At 36.4% G+C, this 14,959-nt stretch overlaps 1 protein-coding gene across 5 annotated transcripts in view; it reads right to left on the bottom strand.

The window, feature by feature from the left end:
• Nucleotides 1–14,959, bottom strand: part of LOC135210928 (fat-like cadherin-related tumor suppressor homolog) — a 736,096-nt gene that overhangs the window by 25,307 nt on the left and 695,830 nt on the right. For all 5 annotated transcript variants that reach the window (XM_064243897.1, XM_064243900.1, XM_064243901.1 and 2 more), the window contains one exon: nt 3,666–3,749. In XM_064243897.1, coding sequence (XP_064099967.1) covers nt 3,666–3,749 — 84 coding nt within the window. The remainder of the gene's footprint in view (nt 1–3,665; nt 3,750–14,959) is intronic.

The raw sequence follows: 14,959 nt of genomic DNA, 5'->3' as shown, positions 1-14,959 counted from the left end.
AAACAGCCTCTCAAAATATCACATATGGAAGTCTGAATGTTGGGATATTTTGAAATGGCAATGGCATCCTATCATGGCAGAAGCGGACTTTCCTCATGCTGGTAGCTGGATGACTCTGAGAGCAGTGTTAACCACGGCTTTTCAGTGGCTTGCTAGATCAATCATTCAGATAACAATGATTCCTCCATGTATTGGCCGGTCCACCAAATTTGCATTCACATGAACCAAAGATCGTGGTCCACATAATTACAATATCTTCCACTTTATTAGATATACATTATTTCTTTCAGCTCATTTAAAACTTTTTTTTTTTCTTTTACGTTTTCGGTTATGAGAGTATAGCGGCAGTGTCGCAACGTAAGTGAAACACGATGGGGTATTGCCGTAGAATTTTGGGAACGCGCATCAAGTCGAAGGTCGTTACTGTCACGGAAATAGACAACGATAAATAATCTTTTAATATGATATGAATTTCCTCTTCGTTCAAAATTCATGAAAATAAATGAAAAGAAAATAAATGACACCCGTAACATCACTACCACATATCCATCATATATGTAACACTGAAAGGGTATTACCATATACCAGTACGTTAAAAATTTATGGAAGAACTACGGTTGTACTTGCAAGCATGAATGCATACACATACACAGAAGCATACGTGCGCCAGTAAAACATCAAAGTAACAATTCCATGGCACAAAATAATATTCGACTCATGGAATCTGATTTAAAATACAAGGCACTATCTTGCGTACACAGCAGATCGACATTCCAAGTGAACCTACTTTAGATACCTAAAAACCTTTTTAAGTTTAAATTTAAAATGGGCCTACTTGTTTACAGCAAATTACATGTCATGTTTATCTACTTTCTAAATTACCCTGATTGATTACATTCCGCATTGGTACATTTTATGTCATTCCATATCACACTACTTGTTTACAACCCCAAAATGTTTATAGGAAACGTGATCTGGAAAACATGATTTAAAATTATATATATATATAATATATATATATATATATATATATATATATATATATATATATATATATATAGAATAAACAAGCGCAGGAGCAAGCCCAATTGTTTACAGTTCTTCCCCTGGACTCACAAGGGCCGCGTTACAAATTCCGACAAAGCCATTACCTGTAATAGGCCTGGGCTCCCAAATCCAATTCTGGAGCGTCCTCATCCAGTTAAGAGCTTTTCTATCTCATTTTCCAAATCATTCAAGTAAATTCAAGGGCTATAGACATAAATTAACTCATTCCCTGACAAAATTGGGGATTGAAGCCTCATTCTCTTACCCCTGAAACTTGATCGGCCGAAAGAAATTGTTTTTCGTAGGTCCAGGCCGATTACGAAAAGTAACTCGCCTCATAACAGATAACTTCAAGGACGAAGCCGATACAACCTGTGATCGTTTTCTGTTCTACAAATCGGTGATACTTTTTTATTCGTTCAAGATGAAACAACGTTAATCTGCATGAATACGGCTTCTAGGTTATCAGTGGATAACAACTTATTAATTGAGTATATTCAAGCATAAATAACGGGACTAAATTGACGGTAAAGCAAAAGTTTTGAGCGCCGTTGTAATTCAGTCTTATACTGTTTCATGTATGTAATGAATTCATATCTAGGTATATACTGAGATAATGAGTCAAATTTAGACCACTTTGTTAAGTTGCTCAAGTCAAATCAATTAAACAAAGTTTCCAAGAAATATCATCACAGAAACCTCTTTCTCGAGATCTAATTTCAACGTGCAAGAATCACAGCTATTTTCGATTTTGACTGAGCTCATGAAGATATATTCTAAACGGTTTACAGCTATTAATGACCTCAATGTTTGTCTAATGAGTAAGTATGCTAAACCTTCTAATTAGTGTTGACTGCATATCAGTAATTATTATTAGAGTGTTATTTGACTGAGATTTGTTAATTCATATGAATGAAGGCCAATCCAATCCTGTACTAAACTAAAAAGGATATGTTTAAAACCATCTCTTATATACATATTAACACAATGTTTGCATTGTTCAGAATAAATAGGATTTTATTTTTTGCCATCAAATAATGTTCTTAGTTTGTCCATATATACAACTACAATGATGAGAACAGCAGCACGTCTGGGTTCGAGGTGGAATGTTACCATTTATTTTAATGCACACAAAATTAGCTCGTATTTATAGAAACGAAATTAGAAAACATTTGGTTAGTAAACAATGCTTCTTTCTTAGAAGAATTCAAAGAACTAGTGAAGTTCTTTTGACTATTATGAGTTAAGCGAAGGATTTCTTTTTTGTTCGCTTCTTTATCATTTTTAAATGGAGCAAACTCACTCAGGTTTTCTTTTCGGGAATTCTACACGATGTTACAAGTATTTTATCAATAAATGTACAAATATTCATTCCGGTTTTTCTTAGTTCAAATGGGCAACGATTCTTTAGTTTTCTATCAGATATATATAAATGAACCTATTTCAGTCTTCCAAGACTGAAAAATAATGAGACGCATGATTTATCGATATGATTATCAGTCCAAATAAATGTCGTTTTTTAAATGTTTTCGTTTTCAAACTTTACATAATCTACTCTGCTACCAATACTTAAACTACGAATCGATTTATTCTGCCATATTGAACAGATACGAGCAATAACCAAAGTCTGTGGATTTAGAATCAAAATATAGACTAAAAACCGTTGTCCGGTTTACAAATTACAAAATAAATCCTTTCACCACAACCTCAGATCCAAAATGAAAATCAGTTTCGTTATTTTTCAATTAAAAATGACAATAACGAATCCAATTCTTGCAAAGCTACAGTAAGCAATAATTCAATTAGTTAGTTCCGACTGCATCGTGATATTTGTTAAAAGTTAAAGAACTAATTAATTCAGCGGTTTCTCATCACTGAATATCTGCGAATGAGGCATCATTGAAAAGCAAATACGAAGTCATAATATACAATCAACAAAAATGATGCAATCCTTATCTCATCAATTATATTCCTGTTTATAGTGCACCGGATGAAACCATTTTGCTTTAAATTCTTTGAACATTTCAAAAGGTATTTCATGAATGTTCTTATACAACTAGAGAAATTCCCTTCACTGAAGTAAATTCATTAACGGGACAGAGAGCTGACGCTTATGAAATCTCAGAACATGTTTTATCTGTGGTATTTTACAGCGGCTACACTGAAGTCGGTTAAGACTGTTACGAAACAGACGTACTAACAGAATACTTCAGCTATTAATACAAATAGACACGCACCTTGAATACCGTACCGTTGATTTTGATACGTCATGTTAGTTTCGATATTTATATTAGTATCAACTTTTATTAATTCGGGACATTGCTGTAGCTTTTCTTCTGTACTGTTAGCCATCGCGTTATGTTATACATCCTTACAGATAAACTCCATTCAAGGATGCGTTGAATTAATGTTGTCCGAACTCGATCCCAACGTCTTCGCACAAGAGCACAGACACATCATTCAACATCAAATGTGTGAGCGAGTCATAACTGGATGGAATTTCACAAACACAACCAAATTTACAGGATAGTTCGACCATCTTCCTCACAGACGGCAAACGGAAATGAAGCCCATTAGGATATAATCAAAGGTCAAATCAATGGAAGGCCATTTCATACCTGACGAACCGTCCGAAAAGGTGGACTGCTGGGCGGGCGAAAGGCGACTCTCATCCACGCTTGTCACCAGGTCGCAGCTTACATCTGCACAGGAGGAGAACTGTTAACGAGGCTGTCACTTGGAACATGGGATGAACATGGAATGATTAGTAACTTTCAATAAGCAGTCCTCACCTTGAAAATATACGAAGTAATCAAACGTTTACATGATGAAAAAAAATAAACCAAGACTTTACGGGAAATAGAGATATTAACCAACAAAATAGCATTCCACAAAAACTGTAACATTTAGAAAATGGTAGAGAGTAGGGAACGTTCCCGAAGCGATTGTTGAAAACATAAACACCGGCACAATTAGTTAAAAGTCATTGAAGGAAAATATCTTAAATCGATTGCGTTCAAATGAAAGGACTTTTGAATTATCATAACAACTTTACATGAAAAATTTATGAATTATCCAAAATAAATATATGAAAACTTTGCAAGAAATATTTTAAAATCCTCTTATCCCCGACGAATTGGTTCACAAAAAAATTTAGAAATTAAAAAATAAGACTTGCAAGACAAAGCATTAAATAACATGACACATGGCATATGCACGTCAGGCTAAAATATACCTTTCGAAACTGAACGGAAAAAACACTTAGAAATCAATAAGTCACTCACAGTGTAATGACAGTATTCATCAAATAAAAATAATGGAGTAATTATAGTTAACTGGTATGCTGTTAAACAGCTTTAAAAAGAAAGGTAATACATACACCATGATAACACTACAGACAATAAATCAAGGTAAAACAATAATTGAATTGCAGTCTCGTAAAGGATCAATAACCTTATGCAGCTCAAATTCAACTAATCGTAGTATATCTACAAATAAATATGAGGTAAATCTAAAAACAAATGGCAAAACATAAACAAAATGGCGTAAAAAGGGCACTGGTGGATTCCTTGCAGTCCCATTATTCTGTTCCTGTGGCTTCCTCTGAGGGGACACAGGCAATCCTGCAACGAACACTGAACATAACGTAGGGAAAATTACATAACTAAATGTGTATGGAAGACAAAAGTAGATTTGAAATCTATTATTAGAGGATAAGTATAACCTAAAGTGAACATTTTACAAAGGAAAAGAAGAAACAATCAGTATATAAAGTACGATCAGATGAAAGGTGAAATATTATCAAAAGTAAGTGCTGAAGGGAAGAATCACAGAGCCGTCAAATCATTAAAGTTCCAGAAAAAGTATACATTAAATTGTTACCATCAGTCCTTGAAATCATACAGATATAGGGAGGTTTCAATCATAAAGTCCACTTTAATTGCACAGGAACGGAGAAAAATCTATACGGGTTAAAAGTATTCGAATTAAAGTGGATACACAGAATGTACTTTCAAAACACTGAGATAATGAGGAAGGCCATGACTTGCCAAAGAAAAGTACATTCGAATAACTGATGTGTATAAAAAGAAAAATATAATCATTTAGCTCTGAAGGGAAACCCAGCCTTATAATTCAAGTAGGAAAGGAAGTCCAGCCCAATCACTTCCATTTTAAGAATATCCAGTCAAATTAACTGTGTCTGAAGGAACGCCAAGTGAAATAATTAACTTTTGAAGGATGCCTGATCAAATTATTCACATTTGGAGGATGCCTGGTCAAGTCTTCCTCGTAGGAGGGTCAACTTAAAATTTCAATCCTCAATGTTTGAAGACAAATTCTTTCACATCATAAAAGAATGCAGAAAAAGTCTACAAAATCAGTGGATTCTGAAGGAAAGTATATAAAGTCGCAAATGTTTAAATGAATGCTCTATCAATACAATAACATTTGAAAAAACGTTAATCCAAACTAATAATGTTTAAAGTACAAGCACTGCAATGCCTTCTCAGATAATTTATGTTTGAGCGAATATCCAAAGGAAAACCCCGCTAATCATCTAAAATTCATTTTAAACCAGCCATGTCTATAAGAAAGTCGTGCCAGAACACCAAATCTGAAATTAATTCCGGTGTAATCCTAACGTTTGAAAGCTCAATCAAATAACTAATATGAAAGAACAACCCTAGGAATCCTCAAAAAATGCAAATTTTTCATAACATTGTCAGCATACATACCGGAGACAATATTCATTATAGAGGGACTAACCTGCTAGTGTGTAAACAATTTGTCTCAACTTGTTTATGTCAATACAGAGTTCTATCAAAGTTATAACATGACCTAAAGGAGTCAATATTATCATCAACATAAAAGGAACGCTGCTGACAAAGACAAACATGAAATATGTAGCATGAAACTTGTGTCCTTCACGAATCGTTAATATCGAACCACAGTTGAAAGGTTAAAGGTAAAATCTTGAATCAATACGAAAACAACTGACGGAAATACATGTTAATGATTACCGCTAAAGGGGACTCCATGTCAAACATTAGCAAGAGGGAAACATCTATTACAGGAAATATATATAATCATAGGTTTCATTCGTTATGACTGGTGAGACTGAATGCCGCTTTTCCAAGCTGAAGGAAGAGACTTTAAAGAAATACTACTGTAGAAAAGAGCGTCCAACTGAAATATTTCCGTTTACGGGAGAGCCTTCTAAATCACTGGAATTAAATGCGACGCTTTATTCTAAATCACTGGAAAATACAAGGCTTTATTATGTTACTTGAAATAAAACAATACTACTCAAATGGCAGCACTTCTACATCACCCATTTAAAAATTAAGAGAATAATACTCAAACTTAGAAGACCAAGTCTCATGGAGCACTAGAGTCAAGGCAGTGAATATAATTAATATTAAATTCTTATTAATAGCCTCCATCTCTATACATTCAAGATGAAAAAAACGTCAAAATACTGAGAATCTGAAACCGAAACTAGATTTAGTTTTAAGCAAAAACTTGCTTCCACTATTTGTTATCCATTTCTTTTTCTATGCTTTAGTACTTAATGTTAAAGGACATGAACTACCGTCAATGAGCCAGGTTAAAGACAGAACAATCTGTCTTTGATGTAGCTGAATCCAGATGACAGGGAGAATCAACCTGATTATTCAATCATTTGTAACCAATCCATGACTTAAATTACTGCAGAAAGTATGAATTATAAGTTCATTAGGAGAAATAAGAAATTGCTTCCTTCATTTAACAGTTATATATTTAATAAAAAATAACAAATAATGACGCATAAACACATATGTATCATGAGGTATAAACAAAGAAATTAACAACCAAATCTTACGATTTATATACTTTCTTTCAATGTTATGCTGTAATTAGCATTGAATATCTGGGCGTTATAGCTGCCACAACTCAGTTTAAAATAGTCAATTTCTCCACCTCCCTTTCAAAGGAATCTGAAATGGTAGTCCCATCACTACAAAGACCATTGAAATCAATAATCTCCAGTTTCTCAGAAGAGCCTTTGATTCCCCCGGGGGCAGAGGATCACAAAGAAAAAGCAAAAATGAAAAAAAGAAGAAGCATATCGTAACAAGCATTATCCATCGCGAAAGAGATTCAAAGAAGGGTTTTGGCAGAATTTTTAACATTGGAATATACCGCATCAAAGGGAACTCGTTCTTTGGTTCTCTGCCGTTCTTTTGTTATCTGGTCCAGCGAGACCGTTCGTATGATAGAATTTACCGAGGCTTTTAAAGATATTGCAAAACTGTATTGTGTATTCCATTTTGACAGCGAATGGAGTTCGTAACGCTCCTCGCTTGAATGAGTCTGAAACAAGGAAAAAAAATAAAAGCTTTATGGAAAATTCCTCGAGCAACCTTGGTAGCGGCTTACTTTCGTGTAAGAAACAAAAATGAGCAGGTATTTACTCTCTTACTCATGTCTCTCATGTTACATCGTGGCTTCCATCCTCTTTGCTTTATTTCATCTTTTTGTCCTTCAAGCAAAGGCACTTCATCTTACCAGTGAACAAATTTTATCTATTCATCAGCAGATCTATTTTTCAGCCGCAAATTAGCATTTCTCTTTCTTTTTATTTTTATTGACTATTCTGACTCGACATGTCCACTGAGCACAAGATTTCCTGCATCCACGTATCATCGGCTTTATTGAACCCATTGGTTAGGACTCACTCCTACGGTTCCATGAGTGCCCATTTTTCTCTGTGGAAGACAGGATTCGTCGGAATGTTCTGCTGTCCGCTTCTTTCCTTTGCCAAGCTTGAGAACTCTTCCTGCTTCCGATTTCCTGCATTCATATAACTCTTCCTCATGGAAGGGAAGCTCTGTCCCTATCTTCCATTCTCTTACAGTTTTCCTTTTATTCCAGTTTTATTTTCAGGACACGAACAGGCAAGGATACTGAACTGCTCGTATCAGGTTTCGGAATTAAAAGAAGACCTATTTGTATCCCTTCTTGATGCTATATGAGTGGGTTTATTTCATTAGCTGTGATTGGTAAACGAGATGATACTTCCCACTATAAATCGTACCTTTCAATCGATGCCGCACTTTCATATAAATATATAAGTGACAAAACTAGATGCTGTGAACATATTTTTGGGACGAGATATTCAAACGGAAAAGGATAACCAGCATCTGCCTGTGGGGAAAAAAATATAAGAACATAAATTAGAGAGAGCACCGGGATGCTTACGTACCTCTGACACAGATCACAAAACCTTCACCTATCCAGTGTCCTTATTTCTTGGGCTCGCAAAACGGTCGGCTATTTAGACTGGAAGCAACGCAGGTGAGCTCCTGAACCTCTCCTAAGGGTCAGTGATGTTCTAATTTCGCACCTCCCAAATGCCTCCCAATGGCGGGACCAGAAAAAGTCGTACGATGTTGAACCGAATTTCTCATAGGCTATCTTTTAACTTTGTTTCCTTCAATACAACATTTCTTCAGAGCAGCTGACGATGGGTTTCATGTCTATGGCAATACATCGCAACTTCTCGGAAGCATGAATTCCAGTGTAGCCAATGTTACTTCCTTCACTTTCATTTTACATTAAATAACCTTGAAAATATTCGAATTTCATACCGGAAGTGCAACCTCATCTCATTTTTATTAAGGCTATGAAACCAATATAAGCAATGATGAATAAATACAAGTCCTGGTAATATTGATCACAATATTGCAACTTTCAGTCGTTGTTAAACTAAAAAAACAATAAACCCTGACCCCAGCGAGTAATCTAACACCTTACTTTTTTAAGAAAAATAAGGAAAAAACTCCACATCAGAACGCAGACAATCATAAGTTCCCAAATTCATATAAATCAAATAATTATTTTACTATTATAAGAGGATAATTCTGACATCACGTTTAACCAAAGACCTTCGAAAACATGGTTTCAGTCCCCCTTTCAAAGACAGAATCCTCTTTAAAATTATCAGAAACACTAATGGATACAAGATTGTAAATCAGGAATTTCTTCCAAGTCTATGAAATGACGAGAATGTATTTCCTTGGCAATTTACTTTTTCCTTTCCAAGAAACTCGAAACTCCGGTGCGATTTCCCACCTCCTTCAGGGCAGTGGTCTCTTATTTGTGCGGCTGTTGTGCGAACTTGGGGAGGAGTTTTCGGGCGTCAAGCAAAAATTTGAATGCTTCAGCACTTTTAATTACATCACCGCAATTTACATCGTCATAAAAGTTCACTAATTAGAAAAGTAAATACTGGTTAATCCTAATTTAAAGTTTAATGGGTCAATTATCGAATATTGGACGGCGTTATGTGGGTGGTCGCGTCAAACCACCTCGACAGCTGTGGAGCTTTTGTTTGTGTCAAGACTCTTTCTCTCTGAACGGCTTATGAATTGAATACAAAGTTCTCTTTCTCTTTATGCATTAAATCTACGATAAATATCTTCGCTTCTACCAAAAACAGACTTCAAGAAAAATGTCAGCTGCTCACAACAACAACGAGCATTAATAACAATGTCTTTTTATTGCTACACAAAATATACATTAAATAAAATGACTCATTTCTATCCAGAATATGTGAGTACTCAATAAAAAGGTTCCTACGCCTAAGACGATGAAAAATTAAATTGCTTGTTTTATTCACAGATTATTATGCGTTAAATGAAGATTTCTTCGCTTTGTATAAAAACTATGCAATAAATTCCAAGGACTCTGCTTTTTTCCAGTACACATGCAAATGTATAGGTCAAGCTCTTGGAATTTCCAGAACTATCCAAAATATATAAATGGGCAATTCAAATACGCAATATGCCTAATAAATTCAATATTAACAGTAATGAATGCAAAATCTAATCATCATATTGCGCAAACTTAGTGAACAGTAATTGTTATACTGAACAAACAGCTACTCAGTTTCTGCATTGTTCCCAAATTCTGTCTATGGAACAGGGAGAATGAAGTTTTATCTTTTTTAATAAAACCCTACGTGATGGCTTTCATAACATCCTCCAGGGGAGAATGACAGTGCTTCATTAAAGCGTTTGCCATTGTCTTTATATGAAAAGGTTATTCAGGAAATAACTCCACCTCCGCTACGATCAACAACCCCTTATTTGGTAGGCACTCGTGTGCATAGGCACATAATGGGTTACTTTCTAAAACCACTGACACTTCTTAAAACGGAAATACTCATGAGGCTCCTAAGAATACCTTTGGGAGAAGCAATCGGTCTCAGAATAATCTGGCTGTATGCTTCGTGAATATCCTAGGAGGATGATGCCGCAACGTCAGATGATTTGGGTGTCTTTTTAGGCTGCTCCAATTTTAGACGAAAATGAGGTTGGACAAAGCCTTAAAACTTCAGTATATTTATGAACACAGTAGAAGTTACTACAGTGACGAGCAGTTTTCTTTGTGACGCTATAAGTTTCCTTTATAACATTACTGCAAGGTTTTTATTTCTGTAAACATCCAAATTTGGTTAGGAAACCGATCACACTGCGATCACAAAAAGTCAGTCAAACAACAAATTAAAACCTGACGATGACCTTTACGTTCAACAAAGCAACGACAAAGACCCTGTCCATGTGATAACGATAATCCTTTCCTCTCAGAAACAACGAAGACGGCCGTTATTTCTCAGTAATCTTCCCACCTGCACTCCCCGCAGTCAATGTTGTCCTAGCTTGAGAATTTAATTGCTTGGCTCAAGATTAGCGAGATGAAGAAAATTAATAAATTCTTTAATACATAATATTCAAAGATTTGCCATGTGTATGTTGTCTTTTTATGATTATATGTAACCATCCTCCGTTGCTAACTGTTCTCAGGACACCTACTTCAGCAAAGGCAGGCTAGAAAAGATATCGAGTATAAACAAGATTTGAAACCTTTTCCCTGTTCTGAACGTTTAGTAAATTTCCGTTGAAAAAAAAAGAGGGGATTGAGGGTCTGGCCTGTTCTTTCACCTTTCAGACAACATTATGAAAATTAATAATGTACTGTCACCTAAGGTACCCGTTCTCACTACCGATTATGAAAACGCTGCATAACTCGAACTGTGTAGGGTTTCCAAATTCCTGTTCAAGCCCATTCAAGTTAAAAGAAAAGTAAAAACGTTCAACTGTTAACAATTAACAATCTACAATTGTTATAATCACTTTGCACATCTAATATTAAAACAAATATAGCAGTAAGTGTGTACCACTATTTCGATGCTTCACAAATCTGAAAGTCTGCGATTTATATGAAAATGTCAATTAACACAGAGAAAATGTTAGAAGAAAATATATAAGTTCCTTCCAAGAACTGGAAACTTGACTCTCATATCACTTCACAATATCAATCAGGTCGAAGCCTATAAATTATACATTCAAATCAGTTCTTGATTTCATACTCCAGTCAGCCCACGTAATGAAGAGAAGCATTAAGAATCTCATTAATAATAGATCAGGACATAACTGAAACGTGTGTGTTTTTCCACTCTTTACTCTCTCACGAGAAAAACAGCATCTGGAGAGAGAGAGAGAGAGAGAGGGGAGAGGACTGAGAGAAGAGAAATGAGAGCTGAGGACGAGAGAGAGAGAGAGAGAGAGAGAGAGAGAGAATTATTCTGGTCTTGACTAAGAAGGCAAATATTCTGAAAGAATCAATGAACGTTAACTGACAGAGATGGAATTCAAGCCAAAACATTTAAATGTTTTGCAAATGGAAATAGATTTTTTGATTTCACCAAAATCAAAATGATCTGATATTGAGTCAATGGCCGTGGCAAGTGAAGCTGTCAGCCGGTATTTCAAATCCAATTTGGTGCAAAATGAACTTCCGGCGGAAAATGATATAACGATGGCCGAAGTACCAGTTACGTTCCAATATTCTGAAACTATTTTTCTACTTTCGTTTCTATTTTTCCTTTTTTTCCTTGTGCACACAAGGGCACATGACCTAAATTCTACAAGTATTTGTGGCCTAAATACCTACGGAAATATCGGTGCATCATCATTTCATACTGCATTTTTACGACAGTGGAGCGAACTGGCACAGTAATTTTCAAGAAATGACTCCCTGGAATTCAATATGAAATTTTCATAAACGCTAGGCAGGATTCACAATGTGAGAGGTGACTTTAAAAAATGAGAGCTATGACCCCAAATTCATATCTACTATATACCATTCACCTCTCGGTATCTAGTACATGTTTATCAATTCAGGCGATACATGACACCATCAAAGGAACGACTTAACCCAGATCGATAAAACCTTTAAAAATCCTCTAAAGATTGAAATGGCATCATCGTCTTTCCAGACGCTTCCCCTCAGACGAACGTCTCCGCCTTTCATCTTTACCCACACTGTAACCTGAAAATGTCAATGGAGGTCCCTCCTGATTTACATTCTCTCCCGTGGGGGTACTTAGCTACCGAGCGTCTTAATAGAGAGAGATAGAAAAAAAGAAACAATCACACAAAAAGGTTGATCGTATCAGCGTTATTTCCAAAGGAGATTTCACGAAAGAGGTAATCAAGAAAAGAGTGCGAGTGTTCGCTACACATTCATCAAAGGTTAATGGTTCTGTGGATCCCACAGAGGGACAAGAAATGAAGACAACATAAAGGGAAGAGGAGAGAAATGGGCCCAAAGAGTGATGGTGGGGGAGGGGGGGGGGAAGGTGAGGAAAACCAGCAAAACAAGAACAGAAAGACATGAAAGGCACACGCCAACACAAACACGCAAACAGACGCACACGCAAACACCTCGGAGGCTTTCCAAAGCAAAGAGCCCTCTGCACTTTGTCGCTAGAGACCTTCTCATCTCCCCTTGGTTTGCAAGCTTCAGGTGGAGGGAGGGTTCAGGTGTGTGGTGAGGCTGGAGGCTAATATTGGTATTAGGTGGTGATGTATATCGATTTTTTCATCAATACAGTCTGCCACCTCACAAGAAGCTTTTCCAGATTTTTACGAACACTTTCATATCTCTCTTTTTTATGTCTCCTCTCGTTCCCACAATACAAATACACACACGCGCGCTCACATACACATTGCGTAAGCTTACTGTCTCAAACTAATACAAAGATGCAAGTACGCATGTATATACGCAAGCATGCCCATATATTTCATTTGAATGTGAGCTTAAGATTTAACCTGTTAAGGTCAAAGACTGAATGCTGCATAGTGCATGTGGTGTAAGAAGAATTAAAAGCATGAGAAAAGAGTAGACAATCAAACGTGGTACAAAAAGTTTGTATAGATGACAGCCCAGATGATTTGGTCAACTGACAAGACAGACGAGGGTTTGGTGAAACGTATATAATTAGGAGGTGTTAGGAAGAAGGTTGAGAGGAAGACTCAGAATGGGAGGACAGAAGGCGTGAAAGAAGTACATTATAGAAAGATTATCTGATTCCAAGAGGCACTAGAACGTGTGCAGCACAACACATCAATGAGGCATTGAGTATGTATTTGTAGAGGGTTCGACGGGGAGCTGATCAACCTTCTGGTGTAACTGTTCAAAGCAGTTAAAAGCATAACTGTGGCAGTTCCCTCTGTCTTTTTTCTACCTATTTGTATTTATGTGCCAGAATGGATGCATCATAGCTCTTCTCAGTGGAACTTACAGAAAAAATCTACCCAAACACAGCCAAGTGTTCGCTAAATCGCTGATCGTTCAATCAGTAGAATTAGGAAGCGTTAAATCTGGCCATTACTTGAATGGGTGATCCCAAAGTAAAAGAAAAAAATAGAGGATGCAATCAGCACATAACACCCTTGTACATACCTGGGGAGAGGGGCGAGTGTCTGGCGTCCTCATCTAAAATAAAGTTGCTAAAAAACGGAAAGGTAACATTCTGGTATCACCTCTCTGCGATATGTAATATTTACGTGTACATGTGTGAGCGTGAGTGTGTGTACGTGAGTGAACCAGAACTCAAATCCGCATAATAGTTAAACAGCTCATAATAATTAACTGCCTCTTAAAATATCTGATCCTCTACAATTGAGAAAAACTTGAAAATCCCTCGACAGACAGCAGGGAGAGGAGGAAGCGAGAGCAGAAAGATAGATAGCACTACAGAGATACTGAGAGGAAGCAGAGGGAAGTGTGACGATAATGGATGATGGGAAAAGAGGAAGACGCAGAGAATAGAAAAAGAGAGGATAATTTTTTTGCGAGTCCATATGGAGGATATAAAGAGGAAACGACGGCCGAGTAGGGATCGTAAAGAATGAAGACCAGACTCGATCTCGAGGCAATCACAATTTAAGAAGAGAGAGAGAGAGAGAGAGAGAGAGAGAGAGAGAGAGAGAGAGAGAGAGAGAGAGAGAGAGAGTTTTTTTTAGTATATTCTACAATATTTTTCTGCAGGAGTCTGAAAATGACAAGATTAAAAGTACTGCATCCGTAACGATTACACCAAACGCAAGTGACAATCATGAATGTGGGGCCAATAAGCATAACTAATCAGACAACTGGAGCAAGTTCGTGAGAGAAAACTCGAACACTTCACTCTAGCAATGATTCTGAAAGGATTCTAAAATTTGTAACACTCAGATAATTTTTTTTTTTTTTATTAAAAAAACTCTTACTTCGAGAGAGAAAAGAAAAGTCTGACACCAGCAGGGGAGTGAAAATGGGGCACCAAGCGATTCCACGGTCCAAATCTCTCACACTACAAAGACAAGGATTTTCATTACTACGGAAAAAGATATCTGTAACCTACACCATTCACCTGCCTTTGGCATAGCTTTGGGAACTTACACTATAACAAGAGTTGGAGATATTTGAACACTTTTTCTAGTCCAGATTTTCACTAACTGTTCATAGGGTTTACCGTGATTATTTCGCGCATGAGGGTAATAAATATAAATTACTTAATTAATAAATAAGTATAAGAAAC

Source organism: Macrobrachium nipponense, chromosome 4 (genome assembly GCF_015104395.2).
Source record: "Macrobrachium nipponense isolate FS-2020 chromosome 4, ASM1510439v2, whole genome shotgun sequence".
NCBI lineage: Eukaryota > Metazoa > Arthropoda > Malacostraca > Decapoda > Palaemonidae > Macrobrachium > Macrobrachium nipponense.
Note: the sequence above shows the minus strand (reverse complement) of the source record. Positions and strands in the feature narration are given on the sequence as shown.